General features: G+C 38.7%; 2 protein-coding genes across 2 annotated transcripts; both read right to left on the bottom strand.

Annotated features, from left to right (window-relative positions):
* Positions 1-348: 348 nt before the first annotated feature.
* Positions 349-1,071, bottom strand: LOC113279477 (PHD finger protein 14-like). Its single transcript, XM_026528172.1, has one exon. The coding sequence runs from the start codon at positions 1,069-1,071 to the stop codon at positions 349-351; it is 723 nt and encodes a 240-aa protein (XP_026383957.1).
* A 4,142-nt stretch (positions 1,072-5,213) lies between these two features.
* On the bottom strand, positions 5,214-9,303 carry LOC113279476. Its single transcript, XM_026528171.1, has 4 exons — positions 8,676-9,303; positions 6,963-8,558; positions 6,020-6,918; positions 5,214-5,825 (listed from the first exon to the last, which is right to left on the bottom strand). The coding sequence occupies exons 1-4, from the start codon at positions 9,301-9,303 to the stop codon at positions 5,214-5,216; spliced, it is 3,735 nt and encodes a 1,244-aa protein (XP_026383956.1).
* Between the last annotated feature and the right edge of the window lie 8,801 nt (positions 9,304-18,104).

Here is an 18,104-nt window from a genome sequence, read left to right as displayed (position 1 = left end):
CCGTCTGTCTTTTTTACAGACCTACAATTTGATACCCATCACCCAATTTACAATCAAATATCCCACTACCAAGACATCACTGATCAAAACAAACATATATCTACCATCATCAACTTCACAAAAAGCAATACCATTACCTGTAACCCACAAAAAGGAACAAAAACTTCACTTACCAAAACCGGCCAAAAAGAAAGCACCATCAAAAATCTGTTTACCAACATCACCGGCAAAATTCAAAAGACAAGGAGTAAGCATAGATGCAGCCACCTGGGAAAAAACTTGTTAATCATAATCAAACTTTTTTCAAAGTCTGAAAGTTTGGCCACCTCTATACCCCAAAAGAGAAATTTAATAGTCCTCCTTATCGTAGCTCCAGTCCTCCTCATATCGTTCACTGCAGCTGCTACCTGACGAAGCAGGGGATGTATCACTATCTCCTGATGACGAATCTTCATCATCCTCTTCATCACTGGACGCTTCAGGGAGATCTTCATCAGAATCACTGGAACAAGCAACTCGAGGGTGAATTATCACAAGATCTTTCTTCTCAACCCTGGGTTCTCCTTCATGCATGGTTCTGGCAAATATCTTGGGATTGGCTCTCTCAAACTCAAAACGCCTTCGTAGCTTCCAATCAAGATATTTCTCCATCTTTCTCTTATCTTCAGCAGCACCATAATCCTCCTCACTGGTATTTATCTCTTCTAATGGGTACTCAAATCCTGCATCAGATCCTCTCTCAGAGTCACTTTCAGTCGCATTGCCGTACTTTGGACCTTTCTGATACCTTTCAGATCGCTCCTCTTCCTTCCGATCAACTCGTGAAAAATGATGTGGTAACCATGCACAATAGAGTGACTCAGTTTCTTCTTCTTCTTCTCTTCTCTTCTTCTCGTCCTCTTCTCTTTGTCGTTGTGCCTCTTCACTTGCACGCCTGTTTGTCTCACTTTGAACTTCATCTCTCAACCTCATTAATTCATCCATCGGAAGTGAAAAATCTTGAGTTTTGGCTAATTGGTATTGATCAGAAGTTGTAGCATCGGCCGGAATGGGGTTACTGGAACTTGCCATACTTACAGATCATATACCTAGTTTTTCCTTCTTCTGGTAAAATTGCTAATGGTTATGTTAATCTCATCTGAAACCATCCTTTTAAAGGCAAAAATGCATTCATTAACTGCCATTTATGGATTTTGGTAATCAGTCCCGTCGCTTGGTTACTCACGCCCCTTCAAAGCCATGTGTCCTCAATCCAACTTCCTCATCATAATTACCCTATAAACCCCTATTTTCAACACCTAACCCCTTCATTACCCATAACTTCCCATGGAACTGCCTTCAAGTGGTGCATTGGTAGGTCATCTAACTCTTACAAAGTATTTTTGGGTCTAATTAAAATTTTGTGTTTATGCTGACTAGAAGAATGCAGCACCAGTTGAGAGGCACCATTGCGGTCTGGGGCATATCTGCTAGATGGGTTACTAGCTCTAAAGCCAAATCTATGACACCTATTGAACCACAACAATCCTTTCAAATCCATCAACTACAACATTATTTTTCCCACAATCCCATCTTTACTCCCCATTCTACATCTCTTCTACCATTATTACGTTTGGCAGTTTGTACTACCACACCTATGTCTATCAAACAAAAGACAAACCCATTAAATATCCACCTACCACAAACTACGTCAGGCATTACCACCCTCCTCTACCCCAGGAAAGCCAACAATGTATTATTGGGTTTGTCCTTACTTGGATTCATTATCATCAAACTCACGTGAATATCTCAAATCTGATGGTGTCCATAAAGCATGGATACGAAAGTGACATCCCATATGATAAACCTCTACCCCAACACAGTCTTTGCAGTACATCAACAACTACCTTACACCAAATTTCTCCTGAAAAAATTCCAGATATTAGTCAACAGTCTTCTAATTCCATTTTTATTATCTTTCCTCTACCCTAGGAAAGCCAACAATGTATTATTGGGTTTGTCCTTACTTGGATTCATTATCATCAAACTCACGTGAATATGTCAAATCTGATGGTGTCCATAAAGCATGGATACGAAAGTGACATCCCATATGATAAACCTCTACCCCAACACAGTCTTTGCAGTACATCAACAACTACCTTACACCAAATTTCTCCTGAAACACTTCCAGATATTAGTCAACAGTCTTCCCATTCCCTTTTTAAGGTTCAAATACATTAACAAATAAACCCCTCTTGCCTTTTCTTCATTCATATTGTATGTGATCAATATCAGTACAGTACCAACAAGAGATTCTTTTCTCTAAAACTGTATTGTATATTAGTTACTTGGAACACTGATCTCAATCAAACCAAATTTATATATATATCCAATTCTCTTACCTGATGGAAATCCCAAACTCAACAGAGAACACTCAAAACTTGTATCAAGATATTCAAACCCTTTCTGCTCAAATGACTGAGAAATTAACCTTACCATCCTCCCTGGCCGAACCAGTTTTCATTGATAAGAAATGTTAGAGCATTGCTCGGTCGAACTCGCATGCGTTTCTATATCAAGCATGTTTGTCAATATTAGTGATCAAAACTATAAGTCTTGATTACTAGCCTATTAGAGCTAAGGTCTTGGATTAGGATAGAAAGTGTAGTTGAGCTCAAGACTCCATGGAAATCATCATACAAGACGAAGGACTACTCAAGGAACTGGTGGATCTTCATCGACTAAAAGGTATGTAGAGACTTGAACTTATCTGTCACTCAAAACTCTATTTACTCTATCTCCTACTCTTGAGACAAAAGTCGTTTTGATATATAGACTTTCATTATACACATTTGCTATTTCTAGACGAGTTTATATCGCCTATCTATTTCTCGAAATCTGTGTTGGTAAGCTTTCGCTTCAGCCGAATTCATCTTTACCTAGTGAAGAAAGTCATGTTATGTTTCAATCACTTTGAAAATTGCTCTGACGAAAAATGGTATGTGAATAACGGCTATATCCGTCCTCTGAGAATGTTTCAATGATTGAAATGAGAGTTTAGATTACATAACCATTGGTAGGATATAAGCATTTTTGTGGAAACACATATATGTATAAGTCCTTATTCCTTGAACCAAAGTTTGCGAACTTTGTTGATCAAGAGAAATAGAAGTGGGGTGAGCCAAGTCCTCGAACTAAGTCCGCGAACTCAGTCCGCGAACTGGCGGAACTTCTTGGCCCGAGATTTTTTTCTGGAGTTTGTGTACTCCTTCCATGAGCTTAAGTCCGCGAACCCAGTCCGCGAACTTGAGCAGGTTATATCTAAAACCAGTTGTTCTTGAACTCATGTTTATTTAAACTAAGGAATGCTTTTGCAAACCGTGGCTATAAAGTTCATGAACCGATTCGAGTGAATCAAACCGTTTTTGCTTCGATTGTGTCTTGTGTCGTTACATAAGATCTAATCAATTGAACAACTCTCTAACTAGTTCATTTGAGTCATTTGAACTAGTTATGGTGAAGAAGAATATGGTTGATATGAAAGTAATCATATGGCTAACCATTTGGTTGACTTGTTGAACCAACAAATGTTAATTTTTGGGTACGGTTCATAAACCCAAAATTGAACATTTCATTTATGTGTGACAAGCTAAGTTTTCGATCTAACGGTTGGGAAATACTAGCTTGAATCTAATCAGGTTTTCATCTAACGGTGAATATTGAATGCTTTGTTACTAAGCTAACATTGATTGCAAACCATGATTTGAAATTGTATATAAGGGAGAACACTAGCAACTGGGAAACCTAATCCCCACACCTTACGTGTGATACTAGTTGCATAGCTAGAGTCGATTCTCCTTTAACCTTTGGTTTCTTCTTCTAAACCAGGTTAACGACTTAAAGACTTCATTGGGATTGTGAAGCGGACCGATACTACTTTTATCGTAGTTGTGTGATCTGATCTTGTTGTTTCTATCGTACGAGTAAAATTATAATAATTGGCTTAAGATTGATATCTCTGATAGGAAAGATAGAAAAGTAATCACAAACAAACTTTTTCTCATCGTTTGTGATTCCACAATATCTTTTTTCGCTGCGTCGATTAAGATTATTGTGAGGTGATTGATAATACTAAGTTGTTCTTCGGTAATATAAGTCTGGTATTATGATTGGTTCATGTTCACCTTGATTTATCAAAAGACGGAACAAAACTCGTAGGTATATTCGTGGGAGACGGATTTATCTATTATCGTAGACTTTTCTGTGTGATACAGATTTGTTTATTAAAGACTTCGACTTTGGGTCGTAGCAACTCTTAGTTGTGGGTGAGATCAGCTAAGGGAATAAAATTCGCAGTATCCTGCTGGGATCAGAGGCGTAAGAGCATAATTGTACCTTGGATCAGTGTTAGATTGATTGGGATTCAACTATAGTCCATACCGAAGTTAGTTTGGATTAGGATAGTGTTTGTATTGGCTTAATACAGTGTGTGTTCAATCTGGACTAGGTCCCGGGGTTTTTCTGCATTTGCGGTTTCCTCGTTAACAAAATTATGGTGTCTGTGTTATTTCTATTCCGCATTATATTTGTTTATATAATTGAAATATCACAGGTTGTGCGTTGTTCAATCAATTAGAATATCCGACCTTTTTGGTTGTTGATTTAAATTGATTGACACTTGGATATTGGTCTTTGGTACCATCCAAGTTATCTCTCTTTGATAAAGACTCGCAGATTTCTATTTGCTTGAGTAAAGATCAAATCGAGAGATTGAGATATAAACTCTTTGATATACTTTTCATTGATTGAGTCTAACTGTCTAGTTGATTCTCATAAAAGTATATTGTAGTTTGTCCATACAGATCGCTAAGCGAAATATTGGGTGTGGTTGTTAGACCCCCGCTTTTTCAATTGGTATCAGAGCAGGCAAACACGTTTAATACCTTACAAGTCTGTGTTTGTAGCGATCCGACTCTATGGACAGAGGTGCTATCTCTATTAACGTATCACCAGTCTTTGATGGCTCTAATTACTTATGGTGGAAAATTGTTATGCGAGCTTTTCTTTAAGCGCGTGATTTTCAATCATGGGTATATGTTGTTAATGGCTATAATCCTCCCGTTGTGGCAGTTGGATTTTTTTGATAAGTCAAAAAATTATATTAAAGATGATAACAAAATTTACAAGTAGTTTACAAAAAAAAGAGGTCAGAAAAACCTCAAAAAACTCATAAACTATTTAAATATGAAATACTCCACATTTGGATATTCTATTGAACTCAAAAAATTTGGACGCCCAACATAGTGCATTCCCACTTCATTATCAAAAGAACACCCCTTTTTAGCCATTTGATCCGCTGAAAAATTAGCTTCACAAAAAGTATGAGTAAAGCGGACTGAAACATAAGAGTGACGCACATCCAACCATCTCTGTTGCGCAAACCAGGGAATAGAATTCTCTTCAAAAGCCTTAATCACACTGGTAGAGTCTGAACGAATAAGAATTCGCTGAAAACCCCACTGTCTCGCCCATTCCAAGCCAACAATTATGCCATACATCTCTTCCAAATAATTGGTTGTAATACCAAGTCCAATGCTCATCGCTCCAAGCATATTGCAATCAGCATCTTTCTCTACAACTCCAGCACCCGCTACACCCGGGTTACCACAAGCCGCACCATCACAACAAAGAAGTAATTCATTGCTCTCCGGAGGCTTCCAATAACAAGTAATGGGTTCCACATGCTTCACCTTTCTATGAGCAACTCTAAAAAGGTTCAAAATACGGACATCTTCAACTGAATTGTACATGAAACTCTTCAGCCGGTAAGAGTACTCATGAATAAGCTTAAATACACGTTATTTAAAGAAGTGTAAATTTGATGTTTGTTTTTCATACACACACTTATTACGAATGAACCATAATTCAGACCTTACCACCAGATTCGACACAAGCCATAGTTCCTTGATAATTCTACTACGACCCTTAGCTTCCTTGTAAGAAATAACTAGATTAGAGTGAGGTTTTAAACCAAACATACCAGAAATCCAAAGCCATGCCTGAACAACAAAGTTGCATGACCATAAACATGTTCCAAAGACTCATCATCACATTTACACACCATGCACTTGTTCGGAAAAGAATGTTTGAACCTGCTTTTAACTTTATCTAAAGTAGCGCAAGCACCCCTTAAGAATTTCCAATTTTGAGCAGCTAAATTTGGATGAACAGCTGAATTCCAAAGCAAGCTAATCCCCTCCATAGCAATGTATTTAGTACACACCAATTCCTTAGCAGATTTAACAGAAAATTTACCTTTGAAGTCCGGCATCCAAACTTTTCTGTCACTTCCCATATGAAGCCTAGGTAGATTGTTCACGTCAACACCTGCAAAAGGAAAATGCTCCATGTGCTCCTCCGGGATCACCCAAGAGCCTTGTTGAATCAAATCACCCACACGAGCCTGCCTGTCTAAGTCCGTGCGATTTAAAACATCAGAAATACTCTTTTCACCATACCATATATCATAATAAAGTGAAGTCATTCTGCCATCTCCTATAAGAAATTTAGTATTCTGATCCACCACTTTGTAAACCCAACGCATACCAACATGAATGGTTGATTTTACACCATACTCTTTAAACTTGCCATTTCTATACGTCAATTTTGTTTCCAAAAAACGAGACCAGGCTTTAGAAGAGTATTTGATATTCCACCAAAGTTTCATAAGCAAAGCCTTTTTTAGAACTTCCAAAGTAGGAATCCCCAAACCACCTTCTTTGTAAGGACGGCAAATTTTATCATAACCAACCACAAAAGAACGAGATAAATTCGAGTCACCCGACCAAAGAAAATTCCTTATCACCCTCTCACACTGCTGAATAAACTTCTTTGGCCATTTATAAATTGCCATATTATGAATTGAATAGCTAGAAAGAACTGATTGATAAGAACTATTCTATCATGAAAAGAGAGAGTTTTACCATTCCAAATCGTGAGCTGATCCTTAAGTTTATCCACCACATTACTAATGTGAGAATACTTCACCGCTCCAGGCATGATCTTTACTCCCAAATAGCGATCAGGGAAAGTAGTTATAGCCATACCAAAAAAATCAGCAATACTTTGACGACGATTCAAGGACCCACCCCCATAGTAAATTTTGCTTTTCTGACGACACACAGTTTGCCCTGAGGCCTGTCTATACCGCTCCAAAAGGTTCACCAGATTTGTAACACTATGCATGTTTCCTTTGCAGAAAATCATGATATCATCTACAAAGAAAAGGTGAGTAGGCGAAATACCATTACGAGTAACCATATACGTCATCTCTCTATTTTGAAAAAGTTTTGAAATATTTCTACTCAAAACATCCTCAATTAACATAAAAATAAGAGAAAGAGGATCACCCTGGCGCAAGCCCCTATTGATTTTGAAAAAACCTTCAGGACTGCCATTCATGAGAATAGAGATACGAGCCGATTGAAGAATATGATGAATCCAAGTGCACCAATTTTCAGAAAAACCATATCTTCGAAAAACCTCCAAAACAAAAGACCAGCTCACTGTGTCAAAAGCTTGTGAAATATCTAGCTTCAAACCCAAATTACCATCCTTACGCCTAATTTTGAGTTCATTAACCATTTCCGAAGCGAAACTAATATTCTCATGGATATTTCTCCCCTTCATAAAAGCCACTTGCTCCTCCAAAACCAAATTACCAAGAACACTATCCATCCTAGTAGTTAAAATCTTAGTAAATATTTTGAAGAGAAAATTACTGAGCCCAATCGGTCTAAAATTCCATAGAGTATTAGCACCACGCACCTTAGCAAGAAGAACAATCAAGCTAGAATTAACTCCACTTAGAATTGTTTTAGACTGCCAACAAAAAATAATAGCATTAGTCAAATCAAGTTGAATAATATCCCAACAATGCCGATAAAAACAACCTGAAAACCCATCTGGACCCCGAGCACTATCAGCATCCAAACCAAAAACCGCCTCCTTGATTTCATCAAGGGTATGAATAGCATCCATAATACCACTTTGTTCAGCCGTAATTGAAGGTCTCTCATAATCAAATAAAAGATCATCAATTATTGTGTCATCTCCATTGAATTTAGCCTCATAATAGTTCACAATATGGTCACAGAGCAAAGCACTATCAGAAATAACACTACCATCATCAGAAACAAGTTCTGAAATTGTGTTTCTTCCCCTCCGAATATTTATGTTGTTATGAAAATAAGAAGTATTACTCGACCCCTCCAACAACCATTTATTTCTAGACTTCTGCTTTAGCATAATTTTTTGTTGGTTACGAATAACTTGGACCTCAGCAAGAGCATCCCTGGCAGTATTAAATTTGGACTCATCAGAATGATCTTCATCCGAAATTCTGAGAGCATTTTCAAGGAGTAACTGTGCCTGCTTCAAACGAACATTCACATTGCCAAAAATCTGCTGGTTCCATAATTTGATAGCTACCTTAAGTCGCTTCATCTTGTAAGGAAAAATAAAAGCGGGAGTGCCATGGAATGGAGCATTCCAACTATCATGAACAAGTTTCATAAAATCTGGATGTGAAAACCAGATTTTTTGAATCCGAAAAGGAGCACGTTTCGGACGCTGAGTAGCAAAAGGATAACCAACCAGTGTCGAATGGTCAGAAACTTCTCTAGGAAGAGCTTTACACCGCCAATTCGAAAATTTATTCAACCAGGCCTCATTAATAATAGCACGGTCCAATTTACTTATGATACGACGGACTCCTGATTGACCATTAGCCCAAATGAAAGTAGCACCCAAAGCATCATCTTCAAAGAGCTCATTATCGTCCATCCAATCAGAAAATTTATTAATACAAGAAGTTCTTGGTTCCCTACCACCCTTCTTCTCATCAGTTCTTAAAACACAGTTAAAATCCCATATAACCAACCATGGTACAGAGTGATCATTAACATTCAGCTGATTCCAAAGTCTCCTTCTATTCACTTGAATATAACTCGCATGAACAAAGGAAATAAACACACCATTCAAAGAAACCGTAATAGCCTGCCTACTAGTATTCACCACCAAAGGATCATCCACATCTTCTGACCAGAGAATCCACAGATTACCCATACTAGTAAGAGTATAATTATGTACAGACATCTTCTTAAAACCAAGCAAATTAAGCCTTTCAATAACAATATCAGCATACGGAATTTTAGGTTTATCAATACACAAAATTTGTGGATCATATTCCCTAACCAACTCACGTAATTTTATACCAGCTTCTAACTTAGCCACGCCATTGATATTCCAAAATATCACACGCATTAAACATAATTGGATGGTTTATTTTTTAACTTTCCAGATGTAGCATTACCACGCGGATTCTTGTCAAAACTGGAGACCGCCCACGCTGCACCTTAGTGCGAAGTTCATTGGTTTCCGATTCTGATTCAGAATTGCTCTCTTTTGTGTTTGAGCTAGCGTTGTCTGGAGTAAAAATGTGAACACGCCTGGCCTGCCTTTTTAGCGACCTTTGCAGCTCTTTCCTCTTCGTCCATACCTACCCATTTTTTTCCTTTAGTAACTTGATCTGAGTTCTATGTAGAATCCTCATCCGAATTTTTATCAGCAACATAACCCTCCGAATGATTATTAAGCCCCAGTTCATCACTCAGAACATTGAATCTGTTTGGAGATAACACAATAGCGGTCTCCTCAAGAGCATTAGATAAAGGAGTAGAAGATGTAGCAATATTCTTATCTGTAGGTGATTGTTTAGTTCTCGCCAATTCAACAACCTCCCCAGACTTAGCTTCCAAAGATTTAGTTCTCGCCAGTTCAATCTTGGAAACTAAAACTGCATACCCGCTAGCAACCTGCTTAGTTCTCTCTAACTTAGCAGTCGCAGCACGGATGTCAGCTTCAGATTGTGCAATCTCATCTTCAAGTTGTTTTGACTTCTCCAAAACAGCATTCTCCTCCTCAATAACAACAACCAATTCCAAAGGATTTTCAGAATGTTTGGTTTTCTTGTTGCGTTTCTTATTTTTAGCCGCTTGCCAGACTTGCTTAGGTTGAACTTCTCCAGTAGCAGGTGTAGCTGCTTTCTTTGAGATGTTCTTATTTGCTGGTTTCTTTTTATATTCTTCCTCAGTGTGTCCAATGATATTGCAATGTAAACAGAATTTTGGATAATTTGGGATATCCAAATATTGCCAGAAACTCCTTCCACCAGCTGTAATATGTATCCTATCAGGAACATGTTTAGCAAAATCTATGTCCACAAGCACTGAAGCAAAATGGCCATATTCCAGATTCAAAGTTTTCTCATCAACCACAATGGGTGCACCAATTACTTTTTCCATTGCTAGCAACGTCTGTTCTGTCCAAAGCTCCACAGGTAATCCAGGTAAACGTAACCAAACTTCCGCGTGAGAAGTTCTTTGCTTTTTAGGGCTGAATCCAGGATACGAATCATTCACACGCAATGGATATTGATTAACAAACCATTTGGTATCACATACTTTTTTCTTAGCTTCTTCATAATTGAGCATGATGGTAAAAAAACCCTTGCTCATTGGTAGAAACTTGCACATATTTAAACCTAGTTTCCATTGTTCTTTTAGGTTTTTCTTCACTTCATGGAACTTAAGACCAGTAGAATCTAGTCTTGCAATGAGATTGTGTTGAAAGGGTTTACAACCCTCCTGAAAGTATTCACTAGGAATCTCCAAAGCTGGTTCTCCTTCCCTTAAAGTTGGAGTCGACAACTTTGTTAAATCAACAGTAGTAGGGTTTAGGGTTTTACGCTCCCTAACCTTATCAGTGAACGTTGTAGTTTTTGCATGGCTCTGATTTGAGATGCTAGGATCTGAAACGGATTTTAGAATCATCCTAAATCAACCGAAATTGATCTAGATAATCCCACAAACGTGAAGAAAAAAAGATGAACTTTCAAAATCGCCTATGAGAGAAAAAAACGGACATTCTCTCTCCTCACAAACTCCAATATAATTTTAAGAGAACAAAATTGCGGCAGTTGGAGATGTAAACGTTCCCAAACCTATTGGTGAATACACCTCTGCCGAGATAAATGCTACAAAGCAAAACTTCGACGGTTTGAATGCCATTATACATGCCATTACCCCAAATCTTCAGCACCATGTGACTAATTGCACTAAGTCGCAAGAGGCTTGGGATATCTTGGAAACCGTATTCGAAGGTAACTCCAGTGAAAAGGAAGCTAGGCTTCAAAACCTTAATTCCGATTGGGAAAACCTTCGTATGGCAGATGAAGAAACATTTGATGATTTTAATCACAAAGTGTCTGAAATTGTTAATGCATCCTTTGCATTGGGTAAGACTATTCCTCAAAAGGACATTGTGATGAAAATTCTCAGATCGCTTCCATCTAGATACGATTCTAAGAAGCATGCCATCGTTTAGGGAAATAACCTTGATAATCTTTCCAGAAATACGCTGGTTGGGAAGCTTAAGATCTTTGATCACGAACATTCATCCAAAACCAAGGATGTTGCGTTCAAAGCACATAGGGACACTAAATTACTTGATAAGAGTAAAAACGTGTATATCACTGAAGATGATCACTCTGAGACAAATTCATCAGATGAAGATCTTGACAAGTCAGTCTCGATGATCACAAGACAGTTTAGGAATCTTCTGTTGAAGAGAAGTAAACGGTTCTCCAGAGATAAGCCTAAGGCATCAGTTAAACCTCATAATCATATTCCTCCTAAAAACAGGGAAACAGATGAGACTGATGATGAGGATATGACTCAGTGCTTTAAGTGTAAAGAATTTGGTCATTTTGCAAACGAGTGTCCAAATTGTAGAAAATACACTGGGAACAAAGGTTTTGCGGCAACTCTTGATGAAATGTCTGACAACTATGATTCTAATAAAGACGAGAAATCAAGTGTTGCACTTCTTGGTGAAAATATTGATTTTGATAATTGTAGCAATACATACATCAATCTTTATATTCTTTCAGAAGAGAACCCAACTAATCTGGAAGAAAAAATTGACCCAATTCTTGGAAACTCTATTGGTAATGTTTCAGGTTCTACCATATGTCTAGCTGCGTGCACATCTCAGAAGTCTGACTTTTATCCTAGTTTGACGTGCTCGTATTGTTCTTTAAAGGGTCATGAACTCTCAAGTTGTTACAAGTGCAAACATCAATTGAGGCACGTCAGCAAACTTCAACGAAGAGCAAATCATTTAGCAAGGAAGCTTAAACTTGCTCAGAAGACCGCTGAGGTATGTAGGATTTTATCTTCTTCTAAGAAGTTAGTTTCCAAGGATAAACCAAGACCATTAGATAAGAAAGTATGGTCAAGTAGTTTTGATAGACAGAAGTTTGTGGATTCCTCTCAAGAGGAAAATGGTGGACAAATTGTTGTTCACCACAACGCAACTTAATTGTGTTGTCGTTGGAAAAATCTTGTCTCATGTGCCTGATCAAAAGAGACAATGATTTTGTATTTCTCAGGCTTTAGGAAAAGTTTTCTTTCTTCTTTTCTTAGTTTTTGTTCTTCCTGTCTATCAAAGGAGGGTTATTATCGACAATTCCACTCTTTATAAGGTTGTGAGTTGGACGTGTGCGAACCTGTTTAAAGGTTTCGAAACCCTACATTCCTTTTTCCTTCCTCAAAACCTCTTTTTATCTCAATACTACTTGTTGAGTTCAATTTGTGATTTCCTCTCACAAACCCATATGTTATGGATAATCCAAGCATGATGTCTTCTGATGGAAAAGATGTTAATGTGATTATTAAGCCATCAATCATGAAGGAAAAAGAAAAATCTCCATTATCTCCTACCTTGAAAAGAAAAAGAAGGAACGTGAGGAAGCCAAGAGCCGTTCCTTCAAACTCTCAGAAGTTTTCTGGTGTTCTTGAAGAGTTGAAGGAGATACGAAAGGAGATTCAATAAATAAAGGCTTTTGTGTATAAGACTCATGAGATTCAGAAGGCCCTGTGTAGATGGTGGATTTTCGACAAGGGCTAAAATCGTAAACTCATAATTATACGAAGCTCTGATCCAACAATCAGACGTGAGTATTGAGACATGGGTCTCTCATCGAATTCTCAACGGAGAGTACTTTCTCTCAGAGTACATGTAGATATGTAGTCTCACGACTGGACAACGGCATATCTCATGAATACTGAACACTTTCAGTGATTATTTATATATAGTATCACGAGATGGACGTCTCTTAGACAGCTTGCTCTGCTAGTATAGAGCGATAACGTCTTCAGGAACAAAAAACGAGTTTACCCTGACTATATAAAGGATACGACTTACCGACAAGCTCATATAGGGATAATTAATGCTCCTAGACAGCTTGCTCTGCTAGTATAGATCCACAAAGTTAATTATTCCTAATTAAGATTAATTCTTCCGTGACATTCACTACTGAATTCCCAGAATAATCTATTATTGCTCCTATTCCATGGTCGAATCCACGACTGGTCCCATGGAATGGCAATAAACAATTTTTATGATTCTATGATCGAATCCACGACTTGATCTCATTGAATAGAAATAACTATATTTATCTCATTACTCCGATTTCATGATCGATTCCACAACTAGTCTCATAAATGGTAATAGATAAATCTTAATTACTCTGATTCTATGGTCGAATTTACGATCCCATGGAATGGTAATGCTCACTTTATTATTCTGAATTCGTAGTCGAATCCTCGGCTGATCTTATAAATTAATAATAAACATCTTATTACTCAGTTTTGTGAATTATTCTCCACCGAATTCTACAATTAGTAATAAATAATCAACAACCGGGCGTCTGAGCTACCTCTAAATAAGCCCAGATTCAAATGGTGAAGGTGTATTCAACGACGATACACTAACAGTCACCACACGAACGAGTATTTCAAAATACAACGAAACGATGAACCTATGCAAAATAGGGAAGAAATTTAATAAATAATTAAAAATATAGACCAGGGTGCTGGGAGCACGGACACACGACCGACCGACCATGTCGTGGTCAATCCCGCGCCAGTTTTATATTTTTAATGCATTTTTATTATTTTCCATGATTTGATGAAAATTCTCTCATTTTATCAAATCTCCTTCGTCTCGAGGAAACTCCTCGGTTTCATGGTATTTTCATAAATTCGTAAAAAATAATATAAAATTAAGGAAAGAAGTGTGGGGCGTGATCGTTGGCCAACCGGTCATGCCTTGGTCCCAGCCGGCCCCACACCTCACGATTCCTAATTACTTTATTATTATTATTATTTCTCTAATTTCATGAAAAAACTCCTTGATTTCATGGTATTTTGCACAAATCATCAAATAATAAATAAAATTATGAAAACTTGTGGGACCGGTCCACTAGCCGGCCGGCCATGCCCTAGCCGGTCCCACACGCCCCTTGTTTTATTATTTTATTTTATTTTTCCTTGAATTCATCAAATTCCTTGATTTCATGGTATTTCTCTCAAATTAGGAAAAATTCCCTCAAATCATGAAAAATGCTTAAAAAATATAAAAGATTATGAAAACTCGTGAGACCGGCCCCCTAGCCGGCCGGCCACGCCCCACGGTCCCACACGCCCGTGTTTTTAATATTTTTTGCTTCCTTGAACTCATGGAAACTCCTTCAATTCATGGAAACTCCCTAAATTCATCAAATTTCTTAAAATTCATGAATTCTTCATAAAATCATCAAAAATATTATAAAATTAAGGAAAATGGCACCACGGGACCGTGGTCACGACCGGCCGACAATGCCTTGGCTTCGGTGGTCCCACGCCTCCTTATTCCTTATTTTATAATTATTTTCCATCATCTCATGGTGTTTTCCTCAGTTTCGTCGAAACCCTAATTTTGGCATATTTTCTCGAATGGATGCTCAATTGCACGCCAGAAAATATCAAAATTCTCAGGACTGAGACACGGACGCCTTGGGGACACGAGCACGCTATCTTGACCGACCAATATTGGCTCTTTGGCTTACAGAAGCCGGTCCCATCAAGTTTCACAGTTTTGACCTAATTTGCACAATTGCACGTATTAGGTCCAAGACTCTTCCAAACACTTTGGATTTTCATGAAGTGATCATCAGGCGGTCACGTGACTACCCAGGGCCGGTTTCATGACCCCATGGTCGGTCCCTCACTCCATCATAATTAATTAGGTTTTCTCACCTAAGGCTCAGACGAGCATTTTCGAATAAATGATTAAACCAGCATTTAATCATTCTTTCACCAAAAAAATCGTCAACTCTTCAGGAATTCTTTGTATTTGCTCACGTGAGCGTATGGACACTACATGGTTGATCCACGGTCCCATGTAGTCACTCCCTCCTTCGTTCCATGGTTAAACATCTGACGAACCATGAATTAATCATCAATTGATCAAATTAGGGTTTCTGAATCCAAGGATCATCATTCCAGATTCCAACCTTAATAATTTTACGACGACCTCATGGTCATTAATTTTATTAATTATGCTGGGTTCAACGACCAGTATTCTAATTAATATTTTTAGTACGCTGCGAATAATCCATCAGATGAGCAACACATGCTCAGACGGTCAAATATTCAACAATTCATCACATGAGCAACACTTGCTCAGATGATAAATATTTGCTCAAATCAAGGAATATTGGTTCAACAATCAATATTCAACGATCCATCGAATGAGCAATACTTGCTCACTTCATCGTAAGAACTATACCTCTGTCTCATGACATGTTCAATTCATGAGTTTCAGAACATCATGTTTAACTCAGCAACTACATGGACTCATCGTCCCATCAAAACACGAAGTCATCAATTGACTAACATACCACGACACGTCAATCGTGTCACTTTGGGGGATATCACTTAGGGTTTTGGTCTGACGGTCTACGACACGTGTGTTCAAACACACGATGGAATGTGAACAAGTCGTGCAATCAGTTGAAGGAATTCACGAGGTAGTGGGTGTAAATTCGACCAAGTCTCCACACGTTGAGAAACTGGTTTGAAACACGATCTCCACTTCCCCACTCCTTGATTCCATCAACTGTCACACTTCATGGGGTCATGGTGTCTAAAATTCCAGCAGTATAAATAAGTCTCTGAATCATGATTGAGGGATGAGCATCAACGGTATCATCAATCTCACGTCTCATCGACAACACGAGATCATCAACTCATCAATTGAGCAATTTCAATCATTCAGAGCTTATCATATTCAGAATTCACACACCCACAATCTTTGATTACCATTGATTCCACACATTTCCCAGCTTTCCTCCTACAGATCAACCCATCCTCTCTTATGACCGAATTTACTCTGGAACGGTCATTGTCCTGATTTAGGACGGAGTACTAAAGATTGATCTCTCGAATCTAAAGCACCCCCTTTGCAGCGGTGCATCTGTGTGAGGTTTAACATTTCGCTCGGTTCGAGGAGTCTCCTCCATACGGTCGTCTCCTCAATTCCTTAAAATTCAGCAAATCGTTTTTCCCCATCTACAGATTGGTGACGACAGTGGGAGATCATTCTCTCGGTTGCAATCTCAATTCTCACAAAGATGGTCGGTCTTAGGTATAGTTACCAATCCTTGTTCAACCCCCAACTCTAACATTGCAAGTCCTAGTTGTACTCCCAGTAAGTACTACTCTTATTAACGTTGCAGGCTCTAGTGGTAGCGCTAACACCACTCCTTCGGCCAGCAATATCACGTCACATGTTACTATCACTTTTCCAAGCACTGGTCCTCCAGAGATCGCCCCTGCAAGTGACGACACTGGCGCCATCAACAATCCACTCTTCGGTTGGTCTCTTGAAGAAACCATAGGAAATCAGCTTGATCTCATGAAGGTTCAGACTGACGTGGCTGCAACACAGAAAGAGTTGTATGCTTATCTCAAAACTCTTACAGACAAGTTTGCGTCTGAACGAACTCAGACTCATCGCGAGAAAGGAGAATCTAAAGAAACATCTTCAACTGCTGATCCTGAAATCTCTCCAATCCATGTTGTACAAGATGAAGAATTCCGCAAAGTTGCAGATGACTCTCCAGCAAAGGAACTTGCAGGCTTCATCGCTCGTGAGGACCTGGATCGCTTCATGGAGGATCGAGGAAAAGACAAAGCATCATTTGTTCATCGTTATCAACTTTCATACCATGTTGCTACGCAAATAATTTCTTTCCCAAAGGGCTACACTTCCCCAACGTTCGCACTATATAACGGAACATGGAGCGCTCGAGAACACGTCTCTCGATCCCTAGAGGCACTAGGAGAGCATGAACAAAACAAAACGATCCCAATCTACAGAGCCTTTCTCTGCGACTCCAGACTCTCTCAGAACTTCATGAAGCAGCCAAACGATCAGAAACTACTACACCTGCTTTGCTGAGCAAAGTCTACAAGGTCGAGGAACCTCGGAGCAACCGATGCCTGATCAACAAACAATACAATGTCCAATCTTCCATGAACGTTATTGCTCAAGCAAAAGGAAAGCTCCTGCTCAAACATGACACATCCAACACCTCATCCTACAAAAGCATCAAGAAAGGATAACCAATCTTACACAAACATCGATCCGGCATTAACGAACGGGGAGATGATCGGACATACTCAAACTTATCATGAAGAAGTGATAGAGTTACTAGAAGTCTGGGTTCAAGATGGTGCAATCAAATCGTTGCTCATCATAGAGAGCCAACTGAAAAAAAATGAAGAAACCCAGGTACTGTCACCTTCATAGATTCATCAAATCATCCAACAAGTAACTGCAATATTTTGAAGCAAATTTTCAAAGAGAAGGTCCACAATAGCTTCAACAAGGGATTGAAGGAGTACACAAGATTCCTCTCCCAATTATAAGATTTACACTCTCTCTGAACAACCTATCTAAGAGGCAGTTCAATCCTGGTCGAACGTGAATTTCTCTATCTGTCGAAGGAACGAAGGAGAGACATGTTCACAACACTGAACACATCATGTCAAGAAGTCCATTCCAAAAATACTTCTTGAGCCTCCATCCACGGACCAAGAGGTGTACGACTGGGGACTGCTTACCACAATCAATCTCAGAAGAAACGAATTGGGAAGAACGATGATCGATGCTGACAC

The sequence above is a fragment of the Papaver somniferum genome, chromosome 5 (genome assembly GCF_003573695.1).
Source record: "Papaver somniferum cultivar HN1 chromosome 5, ASM357369v1, whole genome shotgun sequence".
Lineage (NCBI taxonomy): Eukaryota > Viridiplantae > Streptophyta > Magnoliopsida > Ranunculales > Papaveraceae > Papaver > Papaver somniferum.
The sequence above is the reverse complement of the archived record's forward strand: the minus strand, read 5'-3'. Positions and strand labels throughout refer to the sequence as shown.